The sequence below is a fragment of the Nylanderia fulva genome, unplaced genomic scaffold (assembly GCF_048542155.1).
Source record: "Nylanderia fulva isolate GAGA-0341 unplaced genomic scaffold, ASM4854215v1 Scaffold6, whole genome shotgun sequence".
Classification (NCBI taxonomy): Eukaryota; Metazoa; Arthropoda; class Insecta; order Hymenoptera; family Formicidae; genus Nylanderia; species Nylanderia fulva.
The window spans coordinates 6,708,856-6,727,597 of NW_028190698.1; the positions used below are offsets into that span (position 1 = coordinate 6,708,856).

Consider the following 18,742-nt stretch of genomic DNA (forward strand, 5'->3'; position numbering starts at 1 on the left):
GTGTTACGTAATTTATAATTCTTACAAAAAATATCATATTCTTAAAATTTACTGATAGTCCGTTAATACGAGTCGAGAATTTGTTAGAAATTTATGCGTGTTACAAATTGTCATATTTATAAAAGTATTCGCCATAATGTGATCTTATGATGTTGGATCCCGTAAATTATTTCTTCGTTATTAAGCGAGAAATTCTTAATGTCCATAGGCGTTTGTGTCGCCTTTTCTCACAGTTTAACACAATTTAAAAAAAAAATTGAAATTATTATAAATATATAAAACAACCGTCTAACAAGACACCTCATTTTGAACTATCTGGATTACCTTTTCATCCAGAAAAATAAATGATGCATGCGTTATCAAATAAAGATGACTTAAATATATGAATTATAAGTAAAATTTTTTGCGCAATTTCAAACAGTTTAATTTTTTTAGATTTATAAAATTTTGTTTAAATAAATTTTCAAATATTAAATAAAAATGTTTCAAATAATATGATTATTACACGTTTGTATACATTTAGTTACACAATATCAAATTTACACATGTTTAAGCATTATATTACTTTAAAATAGTTTTTAATATATACGAAAGAAATGTTTATATATTGTATTATATTTTTTGTTTGATATGAAAAAAGCAATATTAACTTTTTAAACGATAGTATTAAATTTACAGTATTTATAATTATTTCCGTAATTATTGATTTGATCTGTAAAATTAGTGTCTGTGCTTTTCTCTACACGTATCGTTTCTATAAATAAATTACAAGTACACCAAAGACCATACAAAGTAGGATATCGCTTAGGCTTCCAATATCAAGGTGTACAGAACGTAAGTAAACCTCAACGCAGCCTAGAGACAAGACGTGTAGCCTACAGCAATTACATGCAAATCTCAGCAAGTTGTGCCTAAAACCTCAACATTGTCACTAACTAGCAGCCACCACCTCAACCGAACAAGGAATGTTGCAAGTGCTATAAACGTATACATATAACATAAATAAACACAAGAAATTTAAAGAAATCTAGAAAAAAATAAATCTATTATACTAATGAAAAAAATAAATTAATGGTTAAATCTATCAGAAAATTCGAGAAGTTTACTTAACAACAAACAGAAACTTTATCATTTTTTATACTTATTAATCTAAATGTGATATCTTAGACATTTTACGTCTAACTTATAGATAATTATTTAATATAGATACGTCTTCTCTTTTTCATCTATCTGTTTCTTTTTCTTATAAATCAATAGATAGTTGACAGTGTATAAAACTCAATCAATTATTACAGTCGACATTAGTATTTAATATCATTGCGAATTATTTAAAAAAATTCACAGAAAATATACGTGCGGCTTTCTGCGTAGATACAAGTATATTCTATCGTATTCTCATTGAAACTCGTTATCACCATTACCCTGAGTGTGATAGACAAATATTATCTCACTAAATGTCCGATTGAGGTTGATGTCGATTTACCTTTATCCGTAATCGTTAATGACAAATAATATAACAACTACGCAGTAAACGCGACTTAGTCTTAATCTGGCAATGTAGTCTTAATCTCGCGATACAGTTAAACATTACTGAGCATTACATTGTAATTAAATTTCTAGTGAAGTTTGATTGTGATTACAATAAGTGATGAAAAATATTATGTCATGATAATATTCAGTAAAAATAGAACTCGTACTTTAAACTCGTGTGTGCACATGTGACTACTGCATGTATTTGTGTGCGTGTCCGTTTTATATATAACGTTTATCTCATTATCTTATATACAACATATAATGTAATGCAAGGTGAAAGATAGTCCAATACATATAACCGTGCACTTCTATTTATACAGAAACCAATTTTTAAAATTTGACCGAATGTATCCATGTTAAGAAATAATCATGATTTCTTATCGCTTCGTGTTCTCTGTGATTTTATTGATTATTCTCGTCGCTCTAAATCTGGTACTCGCGTATGCTAGCATAGATAAAAATAAAAATTCGAATGAAATTTCCGCACGATACCGACTACCCAAGAAAATCATTCCCCTGTCTTATGATTTATCGATTTACACTCATCCCAGTAACGCAGATTACAATGGTCACGTACGGATTATGTTGCAAGTACTTGAAAAAATAGATTTCGTCGTCCTGCATACAGATGCATTAACCGTACAATCAAATGCATCTTTATCGGATAAGTCGGGTCAATTGATTCCGATTTTATATTATGTGTATGATCAAGAAACACTTATGCTTACGATTAAACTCGAGCGCACACTGAAACCTGAAAAATACACGATAGAACTGTCCTTTAAAGGATACATTGCAAACGATGTTTTCGGCTTTTACGCAAGTCTGTATGAAGTTGAAGGAAAAATTAGGTAATTCTGAAAACTCTTTTAAATTCATATTTTAAGAAAAACATTGAACTACAATTATTACAAGTTAATTACAATGCGAGCCTTCAGAAATGTTTATGATTAATTATATTTGTTAAATATATTATATGTATAAAATTTATTGATAATTTTATTAAATATGTATATATTTTTATATATAATTTTTTATTATATATATATTTATCAACAGTAGTAAAAAGAACAATTATATTCAGAGGTATCTGCTTATAACTGATAAAAATAAATTTTCTAACAATCGTTGCATTTGATTCAAAATATATTGCAAAATATATATTCTTTAGACGAATCGGCGTAACTCAGTTTTCGCCTACGTATGCACGTCGTGCATTTCCATGTATGGACGAGCCATATTTAAAGGCGGAATTCAAAGTACGAATTGGTCATCATAAAGATCAAAATGCGACGAGTAATACTCCAGTGGAATCTATACGAATGATGTTAGTATATAAGGTTCTTTAAACTTATATTAAATATTAAAAGAAATTATACGCATATTATAAAAAGACACACAAAAAGAAGGCAAAACAGTTTCATTCTTGATATTTATAGAAATGATACTTACTACATGACCACATTTCGCCGAACGCCGCGAATTCCCACGTACTTGGTAGGATGGACAGTGCACAATTTTATCCCGGAGCGATCAAAAATTTCGGAGGACTTCAAGATGTGGACGAGAGATTCCATGAAGTTTCGCGGATCGATGGCCTTGAATCGCGGTCAGACAGTCTTCTCGGCATTGCAGACGTGGTTGTCGGTGAAGAGCCCGCTGGAGAAGGTCGATCAATTTGCAATACCGGATTTCAATTTTAACGCGATGGAGAATTGGGGCCTCGTCACTTATCGGGAATCCGTAGTATTGCATGAGAACGAAATCACGCCGACGAGAATAGTATTGAATGGATTGACAACGATGGCTCACGAGTACACTCACACCTGGTTCGGAAATCTGGTGACGCCCGAATTCTGGGACGTCGTCTGGCTGAAGGAGGGTTTCGCTACGTATTTCCAATACTTCGGTGTATCCATAGTAAAACCGGATCTGAGAATGATGAATGTGTTCGTAGTAGATTGTCTTCAACCGACGCTACTCGCAGATTCCGATGATCATACACGTACACTGAACGGTCAGGAGGTCGGAAATCGTAGCAGCATTATGGCTACTTTGGATTTCGTTTCTTACGAAAAAGGTGCGTATAAATTATATACAAATAGCCCTTATTTTATTTCTGTAAATTCTGAGATAGTTATGTTAACACGTTTAAAATATATTGGAATCATTTTTATACAAAACATTTATGAAACAGAACTATACTATGCAACTATAGAATGCAATACATAAACCGAGAATGAATAAGATATGAACTGACAATGAATTAAACATGAACTGAGAATGAACCAGAGAACTGTATTTTGTAAACACTTTGTATTCAATCATTTGATTTTAGTTACATGTGCTGCGTCATCTGTTTCTTACACAACCTGTTGATCGTATACGTGTAAAAATTTCTCAAAACAGATAAAGATATCTGCCAATCATGTGATAATTTATTTTCACAAGTGGTCACATATATTTAAACCATATGTGCAAAAAAATTATTGGAAAAATTAATCTCTACAAATTAATCTTCCTATATATCTAACACAATTTTACACATCTCTAACACATATGTTTAATATTATACGCTATATATTTTTATTCACATACGTTAACAAATTCATATAAATCGTCATTTTGAGATTATCTTTCTAGATTTCGAAACTTCGATTAAAATATCGATGACGCACCAAATCGCAGAAAAATAAATTTTAAATTAATTGTACTAGAAAGTTAAATTGACATTGTGAAATTGATTTTCCTCTTTTTTATAATTAAATAATACAACGAAATATGAAACTCATATTCTATAATAAAACGTACATATTTCTTTTTATTTTACTGAACATTTCAATCTTTTATTAGAAAAATATTTAATAATATATAACATTTATTTTACACACATATCAATTCATCAATATAAAATACATAAATATTAATACGCTATATCTCATTTACAGGTGCATCCATAATTCGTATGATCAATTATATCATCGGAAGCACAGCATTTCAATTAGGCTTGCAGAGTTATTTGCGTGAAATGTAAGCCTACGTAACTAAAAATGTTTTCAAATTCTCTCTATCCACAATTTTGCATTTAATATAAAATCGTAAATGTATATTGACATGCACGCGATAAGCTAATTTATTGAAATTTATAATTGCCATTTCGTTTTCTCTTGTTAATCTGTTACTACTTTACAAAGATATTATTTATTTCTATATTATTAGGTCATATCAAGCAGCACGTCCATCCGATTTATATCGAAACTTACAGACTGCATCAGATAAATTAAAGCAACTGCCTAAGCATTTGCTCGTAAAAGATATCATGGAATCCTGGGCAAATCAACCAGGATATCCCTTAATAACCATTACGCGAAACTACACCGCGAAAACTCTTTACGCTTCGCAAGAACGATTTTACTTAAATCGCCATACAACGCAAACAGACAAATCTGGTTGGTGGATACCACTGACTTTCGCAATTGAAAACTCAAATTTTACGTTTGATCAAATCAATATAGCAGCATGGTTGGAGCCGCAGGTCAAGAGAACAATAATTGGTTCTTTCGAGTCAAACTCGTGGGTGATTTTCAATGTTCAGCAAGTTGGATATTATAGAGTCAATTATGACGAGAATAACTGGAAGATGCTTATCGATTATCTGACATTGAAGAATTTTAAAAAAATACACGCGATAAACAGGGCTGCACTTCTAGATGACGCCTTTAATTTAGCTAGAGCCGGTTATGTGAATTATTCTATTCCATTTAATATTGCGATGTATCTCATGCATGAAACCGAGTACGAACCGTGGGTTGCTGCGATAAATAACTTTAATTTCCTCAATCATATTCTCGCTAGCTCACCGCGAGTACAACAACTTTTTCAGGTAAACAACTTTTTCTCATTCTGAACAATAAATCAACAATAATATTTTGTCAAGCAATGAACATTTTAATTTAATTTAATAATTTAATATAAATTTGTAGACTTACGCAAATCTTATACTAAAATCTATATACACTTTACTGAACTTCATCGAAAACCCAGCAGACAGTTTCACAATAAAATTACATCGCGAATTAATCTTATCGGCTGCGTGCTCAGTCAACAACATCCACTGTCTAAAAATATCAAAATTTCTATTTAATTCATGGATTTCTATGTCGGAGAAAAGGTACGACATTACTATGGCAATTTCTATTGAAATCAATATGTATGTTTATATTGTTTACAGTATTATAGCTATGTTTTATGATTACAAGTAGATTTAAATATTCCAATGCTGGATATATATCACAATTTTTTTTAATTGTTATATCTTATCTTTTATTCTATACTTTACAGAATTTTTATAGAGTACGCTACTTCTTAAAAAAAAATAATTAATTAATTAACACAACAATTTTTATAATAATATATTTGACATATACAACACAGAATATCAGTTCTCTTGAATTGTTATATCTTATCTTTTCTGCATTATAATAGGTATTCTTGTACATTTCTTCTTTGAAAAAGATAGTTGATTAATCAATATATATTGCTTTATAATGATATATTTCACTGATGTATACGCAGAGTATCAGCAAATCTTAAGAGTTTTGTGTATTGTGTGGGCATTCGTGGAGGTAATGATAATGATTGGCATACAGTCTGGAATCGGTTTCTCCGCTCTGATTTACATACAGAACAGGAACTTCTGCTAAATGCACTTGGATGTACTAAAAGTGCACAATTAATCGAAAAGTGGGTTCCAAGAATCGGATTACGTAAATAAGCATGTTTAATCTGATTCTAAATATTTTGATTTTCAGATATCTTAATATTTCCATAAATTATGAATTCAACCTCCGCAAGCAATACAGAATAATGATAATTAATGCGATTTTGAATGGCAATCCCGAAAATGTGAATTCTGTTATCGATTTTATTCACAATAATTTGCATGCAGTTATAAAATTGTATGTATTATTTGTTTTATTTTCTTTATTATATAAATTTATTTGATCAGAATTTGCAATTTGAGAGCCGACAAAGTACTGTCGTTTATTATATTATTTGTTGAAATGACAAATATTTGATTGGGCATATATATGTATCGGCGAATATAAATTTCTATAAAAAACGATTAAATTTGATTAAAATCTTTTATTTTATATTTTATTATTTGTTAATTAATTATAACGAGAGAAAAGAAGTTATAACTCAAAATCAATCTAGTAATATCTTTTCTCTGATTTTATAGAAGAGGAATAGATTTCTTAAATAAAATGCTTACTGCTATAGGAAATAAAATTATAACCGAAATTCAATTAAACAAGGTATATTGCAATCATTTATACTATTTTAATATATAATAATTAATACAATATCTTATCATATATATTTTATACTATTTGGATAATGTACTAATCGAATTTATTGCACCGTAAAAATTGTATAACGTAAAAATATAATGTTTATATTATTTCAGTTTCGCTTTTTTGTTGACAAGAATATCAAAGACCTAGGATCAGCGTTGAATTCAGCAAGGAAAGCTATAACTGTTTCTGCAGCGTCCATAACATGGATTAATGAATTTTTGCCTGCAATCGAGAAAGCATTATTGTTAAATTAATGATTTAAAGACATATTACGAGAATATATTATACTAATATAGTGATCACGTTGTATTTGTAATTAAATTTAAATAAATATACATACAAGCACGTAAAAGAGGACTTTATGAGATTATATTTAAAATGTGTAAAATTGCATTTTGTATTAATATTATAAAACCAACTTTCACAAATATTAATTTTATAATTTGATGAAAAAATTAAAATATAATTACAAGTTATTTTATAAAATATATTATTTTAAAAGTTATCTAGTATGTATTTATCAAGAGATAATGTGTATAATAGTGTCTCGTGCGCACGTATCTAATTAGAATTTAGAATTTAATAAAATATTGTATTTATAAATCGTCTTTGAATAAAAAAATTAAAAATTATTTTTGTAAAAGAGAATATGATACTCAACGACTTTACTGGGCATATGAGTATTTGTAAGTATATGATAGAAATCATTATTAAACATTGTTTAAATTTTAATTTTTTTAATATATTAATTATTTATCTATGCATGAAACAAAAAATGTTACTTAAATTAATTAACAAACATAATTATCAAGAACTATATCTAATATATTGTTAAGATTGAGACTGTTATTTGTTCCGTTTTTTTCATGTTGTTATATAAAATTGATAAACATTTATACACATATTATGTGTGCGTAAATCTTTTCTTATTTATAACGTAATGATCATTACCTTTGATATATCAATTTATGTACTTGTGTGCATATTGGTCGCATTTTTTGCGATATATTTTATGATTCAATCAAAAACTTTTAGAAATGCAATTAAACTTTTTTACAACATACATATTTAGAGTATAATAACAAATTCTCCTATTTACGTTCGTTATGTTATGTATTTTAATTATGCTAGACACACATATAAATACATATACATATAACGCGACGAAACTTTCGCGCTACAAAATTAATATTCTGTGAATCTGAATTATATTATATGTTGCGTTGATAATATTCTAAATGGATCAATCAATGTTTATCTTTGTCTGCGTAAATATATTGTAGATAATGATAAAAAAATTTATAAGAAATCTTATTACGTGCAAGTATTTTTATGTATATGATTGAACAATTGTTTGATATTAGAATTGATTTTGATCATCGTATTTACACATATTGCAAATAAATAAAAATTAATTTACTGAATAATATTAATAAAATTAATAAATTGAACATCCAGAAATAATTACAATGCAATGCAACTTATATTATTAATGGCAATAATTATTACTATAATTATAATAATTATATTTTAATGTTACCAATAAAAAAAAAGTAATAATAATTATACTTGAAAGGAAGATTGTTGTATCGACACTGAAGGAATAAGTTTTAAACAAAAAATATAATTATTTTAATTTTTCTAATATAGAGTTAAACTCATTTAATCACTGTGTATTTCTTTTTAATGTTACATAGTTTTTCTATCCATTACATCACAAGCATCTCATTTAAGATAAAATATAGATTTTTTTTTTAAATTAACACAAAATTTTACTTACATAAAAAAAATGATTTATACTATAAAAACAAATAAATGTATAATAATTTTACAAATCCGTAACAAATCGACGCAGCATTTAGTTTAAGCAGTACCATTCGGCACTTTCCACAAGATATCAACGATAAAAGTGAGATTTCTGTGATATCTCTGATCTGGCTTGGCATTGATTGGCCGGATAACAATGTATTTAAGTTATCGCATTATCAGCGTTGTCAATATTGAAACCGTTCAGGAAATTTTGCGAGCCGCGTTCAGAATAGCGTCCATTTAGCGATCATACCCCAAAGAGTATAACACCTATTGCGCCGTGAGACCGTCGCGATAAGATTAGAAAAAACAGCGACGTTTTTTCTGCGATACGTCCTACCATTGCTACCTTATAAGGCTCCGAATTTTGGCCAGGTAGTCTTTCAATAAAATCTTGCCTCTGCGGGGACGTGGCATCGACCCGCACGGCTCTTCATCTTTCATTAGCTTTAAGGTACGTTATTTCGATTCTATTAAAATCGAAAAATTAAATTTGTGTAAAAGGAAATTAATCTTATTGCAAAACAAAGAAATGTGTGCAAGGCATTTGTTATACAACGATTTGACTCTTAATCTATTGCAATTATGTGTGTGTATGTGCAGTTTCATTTTTAACCATTTATTAGCAAATTTACCATATCTAATACTAATGCTAATATATTAAAAATTATATTCTAATAATTCAATTTATCAAAATATAAATTAAAATAAAAAATTAAATTTATTTTTTAAGAAGATGGGATTTATTTTTTTACAGAATAATTAATTAACATAAAAGTATTTTTGTTAATAGAAGCTTATAGCGCGAGCGGATATTTATATCAAAATTGTATATTTCGTATATACTATATAATTTAAATACACACACGTAACATATTTTTCTTTGAACATTCTTCTTTTCTTCTTTTTAGTTAATTACCTTTTAAACAAGCTGGAAATAATTATTAAATTATCATCAATAAATTTCGAGTCAAATGTCTTCTAAATCGATATAGATTAAATTCCATTTTTACATTATTACATCAAAACATCAATATTGTTAAATGCACTTCATTATTTTTTATATATATTCGTGTTTTAATTATAATTAATTATAATAACAGGGTGGATCGTGTAAAATTCTTTCGTTTATAAGAGATGTTAACAATGAGATACCTGCTGCCATTGATGCTTGTCCTGGCGACTTGCTGGGCAGGCAATCCTATATTTGATAGCGTTGCTCCACAACTCATTCAGGAAATTTCAGACGACTATAAATTACCGGACAGTGTCATACCTACCAATTATGTTATTGAATTAACGCCATATCTTGACACAGGCGATGCAAAGAATTTTACTTTCAAAGGAAACTCTACGATTGATCTCACAATTCAAAAGAATATTGAAAATATAACATTTCATGCCAAAAATATTACATTTAATAACATTTTTTTGGAGTATAAAAATCCTAATAGTGACATTACAAAAAATAACCTCACTGAGTCAGTCAAATTCGACGAACAAAGGGATTTCGTAATAGTAACTTTGAACACTACGATTACTAACAACGCGACAAATGTAAAACTAACTTTAAATTATACTGGACTGTTAAATGATGAATTACGTGGGTTCTATAGAAGTTCTTATCAAAAGGGAAATGAAAGAAGGTAAGATAATAATTATATAAAAATCTATTTAAATTTTTTTGAGACTAAAATTCTTTATACTATAATATAAGCTTTTTCCATTATATAGATTCAAAAAATTTTTACAATGATTTTCAAATCTTACATTGTCAATCTTACACATTGTCAACGTTCTGTAATATCATTTTCTATATATAAATTTTCTAAAAATCTTCTGTCACAAGAACGAGAAGATCAATCTTATTTGTAGATATTAAGTTTGTAGGATAATATTAATTTTATTTTTTATTAGTAAACTAAGATTAAAATAAATATTTTGATTAAAACAAATAATTTTATTTTAATAAGCAGAAATATATGAAATAGAAAACCATTTTTTGTAATAATGCAATCTTCCATATGTTACAGATGGCTCGCAACGACTCACTTCGAGCCGGTAGGTGCAAGACAAGCATTCCCATGCTGGGACGAGCCTGCAATAAAGGCAACTTTCAATATTATTATCAATGTTCCCGAGAATTACAGTGCGGTCTCGAATACAAAGATTTTAAAAAATGACAATAGGAGAATAAGTTTCCAGAAAACACCAAAAATGTCTGCCTACCTCGTGGCCTTTGTAGTTTCGGATTATAAAAAGCTGCGAGAAAACGACACATTTGACGTTTTAACAAGACCTGACGCAATTAATAGCACAGAATTTGCATACAAGATCGGGCAAGAAACATTGAAAAAACTACATGAGTTCACTGGCATCGATTATTACAACAAAATAGAGAAGATGGATCAAATTACGATCCCCGATTTTGCGGCCGGTGCTATGGAGAATTGGGGTCTCGTCACTTATAGGTAACATTGCTCAAAGCTCGTTAATCAGCAAATGATAAAACATAAATCTCTATGTATATCTGGTTAATACAAAGTTCATAACAGTTTTATCTTAAACGTGTAAATTTCAAGAGCTTGCATTATCTTTATCGACTTTTTAACTTAACATTTTATACAATGTGCTAATCAATTCTGTCTAGAACATACAAATTTTTAAAATAAAATGTCAACCATTTTATTCACTGCATTGATTTTCATTTGCAATCTCAAAAAAAATTTAGAATCGTTTATAAACATCTTATTGGCGCATCGAAAAATAACGTGCTGTTTATTTTTTAAGGGAGTCCGCGCTTCTCTACACTGAAAATAAGACAACTACGCAAGACAAGCAGTCTATAGCAACAGTGATAGCTCATGAATTCTCTCATCAGTGGTTCGGTAATTTAGTGACTTGCGCATGGTGGGATTATATCTGGTTAAACGAAGGATTTGCTACCTTCTTCCAATATTATATAACCGATCAGGTTGTTCAGACATTGGTAAGTAAAATATCAAGTATTTATAAATTACAATAATACAAACAATTTTATGTGCACTGCATAAATTCTGGCTAAATTCTGTTCAAACAATTTAATTAAGAAAAAAATTAAATATATAATATTATCATATTTATGCGTTATAAAAGAGATAATTTATTTCAACATTGTAATCAATTTATTTTGTGCGTTGTAAAAGTCTGTTTGGAGGCAAATTTATGTCAAAAAATGCATTGTAAAAAGAATCGTAATAGACAAGAAAATTATTAGCTGGTTTAATTAATTTTAATTGAAATTACAGTATCAAGAGGATTGGCATCTTATGGATCAATTTGTTATCAAAAATTTACAAGCATCTGCATTTGTTATTGATGCAACTAATAAAACTCGTTCATTGAATTCTGAAATTAGTGCAACAACCCCTCCTCAAATCCACAGTTTGTTTGACGATATTGCTTATAAAAAAGGTAAGTTTCCTCTTTTAACGTAATATAAAAGTGATATAGTTATTACTCTAATTGATTTTATTCATCTTTATAGGCGCTTCTATTCTCCGGATGTTGCAACAATTTTTGACAGAAGATGTCTTCAAAAATGGACTTAAAAAGTATCTTAATGCCAAGTAAGTCACACATTATGATTACATATTTCTAATAATAAAAGAATTTTTAAAGCTTTATATATATATATATATATATATATATATATATATATTTGCTAAACATTATATAATTACAGAAATAAATATTTTTATCGGCTCTCAATATAAATAATATAAGTATGCTGTCTTCTAAGCTGGGCAATAGAGCCAAGGAAACGAAACGAAAAATTAATTAAACGGAACTGTATCTCAATTTGAGATCCCAAAGTTCCACATATAAATTAATTTCGAAACTTACATATGGAGAAATAAGCGAGAAAAATATAGGTCCGAAAAGTCGCTGAAGCGGGAATCGAACCCGCGTCTTTCACTTTCCGGGCGACTGCTCTTACCAACTAAGCTATTCAGACCCTTTCGATCCTATATTTTTCATTTGCCTTTTTAGTAGATGTTAGTAAATACCGCCGTGATTAGCCCAAGGCGTGAATAAACTCAGAAATAAATATTTTTATCGGCTCTCAATATAAATAATATAAGTATGCTGTCTTCTAAGCTGGGCAATAGAGCCAAGGAAACGAAACGAAAAATTAATTTTTCTCGCTTATTTCTCCATATGTAAGTTTCGAAATTAATTTATATGTGGAACTTTGGGATCTCAAATTGAGATACAGTTCCGTTTAATTAATTTTTCGTTTCGTTTCCTTGGCTCTATTGCCCAGCTTAGAAGACAGCATACTTATATTATTTATATTGAGAGCCGATAAAAATATTTATTTCTGAGTTTATTCACGCCTTGGGCTAATCACGGCGGTATTTACTAACATCTACTAAAAAGGCAAATGAAAAATATAGGATCGAAAGGGTCTGAATAGCTTAGTTGGTAAGAGCAGTCGCCCGGAAAGTGAAAGACGCGGGTTCGATTCCCGCTTCAGCGACTTTTCGGACCTATATTTTTCTCGCTTATTTCTCCATATGTAAGTTTCGAAATTAATTTATATGTGGAACTTTGGGATCTCAAATTGAGATACAGTTCCGTTTAATTAATTTTTCGTTTCGTTTCCTTGGCTCTATTGCCCAGCTTAGAAGACAGCATACTTATATTAATTATATAATTATTTTTTATAATTACATAAATTTGTGTGCTAATATTTTTATGTGCAGCACTTTTAAATACAATTATTTATTACTGTTTATTTTCTATCATTATTATGTCGATATATGCTTAAATTTTTAATTAATTTAAATTTAAATTTAGTTATCATTGTAAAGGTATCAAATAATATTATAATACTAAATATAACTATAATTATATATATGTATATGCAGCATTCTAAAAAATATGCTTAGTAAAATAATACATTTTTTTTTATTTTAGTCAGTTTAAGCCCGTTACATCGGAAAAGCTCTTTGCAGCTATTAAAGACGCTGAACCTGAGAAGGTTAAAAATGCTTTACCGAATACAAATATTTCGCTTAATGATGTTATGAACAATTGGTTAAATAAACCTGGATATCCTGTTGTCACGGTCTCTAAAATCGCGGATGATAGAGTTAATCTAACACAGGAACGATTTTTCCTGACAGAACCAACACAGGAAGATGCGACTAATAAAACTGAGTGGTACATACCCATTACTTACGTCACAAAAAAAGAACCCAATACTATCAACAAACTCTGGATGAATCCTTACACGCAACACATTGTAGTTAATAATAAACTGGACAATGAAACGTGGATACTTATCAATAAGAATCAAACAGGTAAGCATGCATTATTATGATGCTTTGATCTTTACTAATCGTATATTAATGATTCTATTAATTTCATTCCAATAATTGATGATTATTTCTTTATATGCATATTCTCTTTTATTATAAAAATTTTTGTATGTATTTTACGTATCAAAAAGCGTTCTTTAATTATTTAACAAAACATATTTGACGCACATGCTTTTAACTTTGGAATTGTCATTAATATATTATATAATAGTAAACTGTATGAATATATGTGACTAATAGTATAAAAAATAATATGATTTATATAAATTGTTATTATATTTTTTGTTATAAGATTATTTTTATAATTAATTGTGAAATAATGTAAAAATTTATCATGAAAATACAAAAACACACATACGCACAAACAAACAAACAAACGTTGCTAGGAAAAAATACAGAATAATATTATTTTACAGGATATTATCGCGTGAATTATCATCTCGAAAACTGGAATCTTCTAGCGACATATTTAAAAGAAGATAATTATACAACTATAAGCAATACCAATCGTGCCCAGTTGATTGACGATGCATTAAATCTTGCGCGAGCGGGATATTTGTCGTATAACGAGTCTTTGAAGATTACAAAGTATCTATTACGAGAAACCGATTACATACCATGGTACGCGGCTGTCAGAGCATTCAATTTTCTGGACAATCTATTACAAGACACGGAAAATTATGAAAAATATCATGTAAGTTGAATATGAAGAAGAACACATGTGTTCTCATTGATTGTATTAAAAATCTTAATAGTGTAAAAAAAATACATGCAAGTGGTGTGTATGTGTGTATTTGTGTTTGCGGATGTGTGTGTATATGTATAGGTATGTATGTGTACTCGTCCTTTCTCTTTCTCTTTTTCTCTCTCTTTTCCTCTAATGTATCATTGAATTTCAGATTTATGTCGCTAAGCAAATAAAAGCTTTCACAGAAGAAGTCAAATACGATAAACCCGAAGAAGGTACACATGTAACAAAACTAGGTAAAGTATTAGCACTACATACCGCTTGTTACTACGGACTTGAAACCTGCGAAAACTTTGCTAAGACGGAACTCGAAAAATGGTTAAAAGATGAAGGAAAAACGAAGTAAGTACAAAAGCTTATCGTAATTATGAATCTACAATTATAATTACTTGCAATAAATAACGATTTAAACTTTTATTGCAAAGTTATCGTACAAACAGTAAATAAATATATTATCTAAAGAATTTTAATACAAAATATACAATTTTTCTGGCGATATAATTGTAAAAAAATCTACAAATCTATAAATTCTTTATTGCAAATATTATATATATTAGAGATGTGCGAATTATTCGAATTCGAATCGAATCGAATCTGGCAATATTCGATCCTTGATTCGCACATCTCTAATATATATATATATATATATATATATATATATATATATATATATATATATATGTGTGTGTGTGTATATATTTATAAATTGTAATATAATTCTGATCACGAATGCTTTGTAGTCTTTCACCAGATTTGAGAAGTGGAATTATTTGTGCCGGATTGCGAAACGCGAATAAAGATATATGGGACAAGGTTAAAGATAAGTACAAGAACAGTACGGATAATAATGAACGAAGCGACATTTTGATTGGCCTTGGTTGCGCTAAATCTGAAGAAATTATACAGAACTTCCTCAATTTAACTATCGAACAAAACTCTAATATCGATACTTTCTCTGCTATAAATTCGATTTTGGCAGGCAACGTCGAGTCTTTTGATATTCTTCTAGATTTTATTAATGAACATATCGAAACAATCAAAAACACGTGAGTTATTTTCTTAATTTTAATAATACTATATTATAAATGCAAATTGATGGTGTAATGGTTTCTCTACAGAGATAAGGATGAGACTCAACTTACCGCTCTCGTTAATAAACTTGCTAATAGGGTTGTAAATGTCGAGCAATATGGAAAGGTAAAATATTATTTTTATATATTGATCTCTGTTTTTTTTCATAGATAAACTTCAGTTTTTTATGACACATATTTTCTAAATAAATTTAATCTATTTTTCTCATTTTAAATGTAATAATTACGTATCATATCATATACATATACATACGATACTCGTATAGTATAAATTAAAATTTTTATCATAATTTGTGAAATATAATTTAATTAATAATTTATTTGAATCTATATCAAAATTTAATATTGCAGAACATGTTTCTAGAAAGTTTATATCATCTTCAATTTATATTTTTTTAAGCAGTTACAAGCGCCATATGCGAATATTAGAATGCGATAATATATCTTTTGTGTAAACAAATTTCAGTAATTAGAACCTACGAGTTTCATTTCTATCTCATCCTTGATCACGTTTGTATCTTATCTGGAAGTGGATTGATTAGGTATTTCATAATTTCATGAGATATTGTACCTCTAACATGTAGCCAACCTCTAACATGTGTCATCAACTGCGCACATCATATACTAAAAATTCATTATCAATGACAACAGATATTAATGATTCTACATACAAATTTTTTATATAAGAATATTTTTACATTTCAGTTATCATTACTCACAGACACACACTTGAAGAAGGTTGAAAAGGTTACAGCATTGAGTCAAGCGATAGAAAACCTTGCCTGGATCAAATCCTACGGACCAGAAGTTGGGGCCTGGTTCAAGGAGGATTTAAAACAAGATGATAACTCTGCAAGTTCTATTACTTTGGCGTCGTTCCTTGTGCTCATTCCAATACTGCTCTTATTCGACTGATTCAACTGAAAAATTTTAATACATAATACTTTCGTAATTTATCGTGGTGTTGTAATGTCTCATATCAATGACGTTAGATTCAAAATCTCTCGATCAAATTGATGCAATGCAACATTTTTTTCGAGCCTTCCAATTTTATTGTTGAGACATTCTCGCACTTGATTTTACAAGTGAGAAGAAATAGAATATCTCATACAGATGTATTATATTTTATCTCATCAACTTTATATTAATTAAGATTTTAAATATTACCATCATGCAAAAGACCATTATAATCTATATGATATATAGAAGATGCAATTTTGCTGGTAAGTGCTACATGATATCACAAAATTTATATATATATATATATATATATATATATGTATTGTAATTCGATATATATATATATATACATATATATATATCGAATTACAATACGTATATAATATGTTGATTTATAAAAAAAATCAAATACAGGTTCTTATTTTATGTATCATGAAAAATTAACATCGACAGTTAATTGAGAAATATGTAATATAGTTATATAATTGTATGCATAATTATGTAAATATACTTACATATGCTGATTGTTATTTATACAATAACTTTTACGTAATTTATAGTTATTTATAATTAAAATAAAAAGAAAGAAAGAAAAAGAAATATTAATCTTTTTGTCAAATTTTAATAGATATATCGCAATGTGTGCACAAATTGCGACATTTGCACATTTTTATGATATATTATTTAAACTTGATTATAAAAAATTGCTGATGATTCCAGTGATGATTCTCGCTTATACTTTATCTCGTTTTAATTTAATTTCAAAATGTTTTCTAATGTAATTTTAATTTAATAAAAAAATCATTTATTTGTAGTATTTGATTTTGAAAAATTAACAAAATACATATTTCTGATATAAAATATACTATTTTTAATGATCAAGATTAAGAACGACCTAAAGAGCCATACGCGGATGATGCTGCGTACATTTCCAACAAAAATTAAGTTTTCGTTGGAAATAAACTATGCACAAGGCACATATCAATCTCTCAGTAGACTACTAAGACTTAAAATATGAAATAATCTCATACTTGATATTTAATTTCAATACCCTCTAATCCCCCTACGGAAATAAATAAATAAATGCGAGAGAACTATTTTTATTATTATTAGATTTTATTATTATTAGATTTTTATTATTATATAATAATTATAATAAAATAATATTTGTAACTATTTTATACACAAAATACATTGAATATATTTAAATAATAATAAAATAAGTCGAGGTAAAGCTTTATGTTAAAGATAACAATAGAGATTGTTTAATTTATATTTTTTACGCTTTTCCGGCATTTGTAAATTATAATAACTAAACATAACGCGCACACTACCGTTTCATAAAATGCACAGACATTGATCATGATCAATAATGATCAAAGTATTAGCTATTGATTAAAACGAGGGAGTCTGATATTCGCGATGAAGGGATAGTCTATGATAGTCTTCGATTGAATTCCATTACTCTCTGCTAATGTTTGGCTCCATTGACATCAGAATAATTTAAATATCGGATGTTAATGTTATGATGTCATTTTGTTAAAGAAACTTTAGAGGCATGGCTCGCACGAAACTGATCACGTGATCATTAGTCTCGCACTTGCGATACCTTGCACGAGAATCAATCCCGCGTGAGACGCGCACCGTGACGGATGTGTGGGGTGTACTAATCTAATGGAAAGGATAGAAAGAAAGATGTTTTCGTCGAGCCCGGTTTATTCTTGGCTGTAAAGTTAGGTTTCGCTGTTAGATGGCGACATCATTACTGCTCATTGTCAGTCTTGCGAGCCTTGGGACCAATCCGTGCAGTCTATCTCTTTCTATCCTTACTATTAGATTAATACATCCCATACGTCCATCACGGTGCGCATCTCG

General features: G+C 28.7%; 2 protein-coding genes across 2 annotated transcripts; both read left to right on the top strand.

Moving 5' to 3' along the window:
• Positions 1-1,284: 1,284 nt before the first annotated feature.
• Positions 1,285-7,245, top strand: LOC114933999 (aminopeptidase N). Its single transcript, XM_029306582.2, has 10 exons — positions 1,285-2,384; positions 2,705-2,860; positions 2,973-3,613; positions 4,482-4,563; positions 4,753-5,416; positions 5,517-5,704; positions 6,109-6,276; positions 6,345-6,491; positions 6,776-6,851; positions 7,004-7,245. The coding sequence occupies exons 1-10, from the start codon at positions 1,903-1,905 to the stop codon at positions 7,145-7,147; spliced, it is 2,748 nt and encodes a 915-aa protein (XP_029162415.2). The 5' UTR covers positions 1,285-1,902; the 3' UTR covers positions 7,148-7,245.
• Positions 7,246-8,927: 1,682 nt separating this feature from the next.
• On the top strand, positions 8,928-17,961 carry LOC146720866 (aminopeptidase N). Its single transcript, XM_085487964.1, has 12 exons — positions 8,928-9,156; positions 9,806-10,348; positions 10,736-11,173; positions 11,493-11,691; positions 11,990-12,155; positions 12,229-12,310; positions 13,665-14,050; positions 14,485-14,762; positions 14,968-15,158; positions 15,557-15,862; positions 15,935-16,013; positions 16,613-17,961. Exons 2-12 carry the CDS (start codon positions 9,840-9,842, stop codon positions 16,820-16,822), a joined length of 2,844 nt encoding a protein of 947 aa, XP_085344090.1. The 5' UTR covers positions 8,928-9,156; positions 9,806-9,839; the 3' UTR covers positions 16,823-17,961.
• Positions 17,962-18,742: the final 781 nt, after the last annotated feature.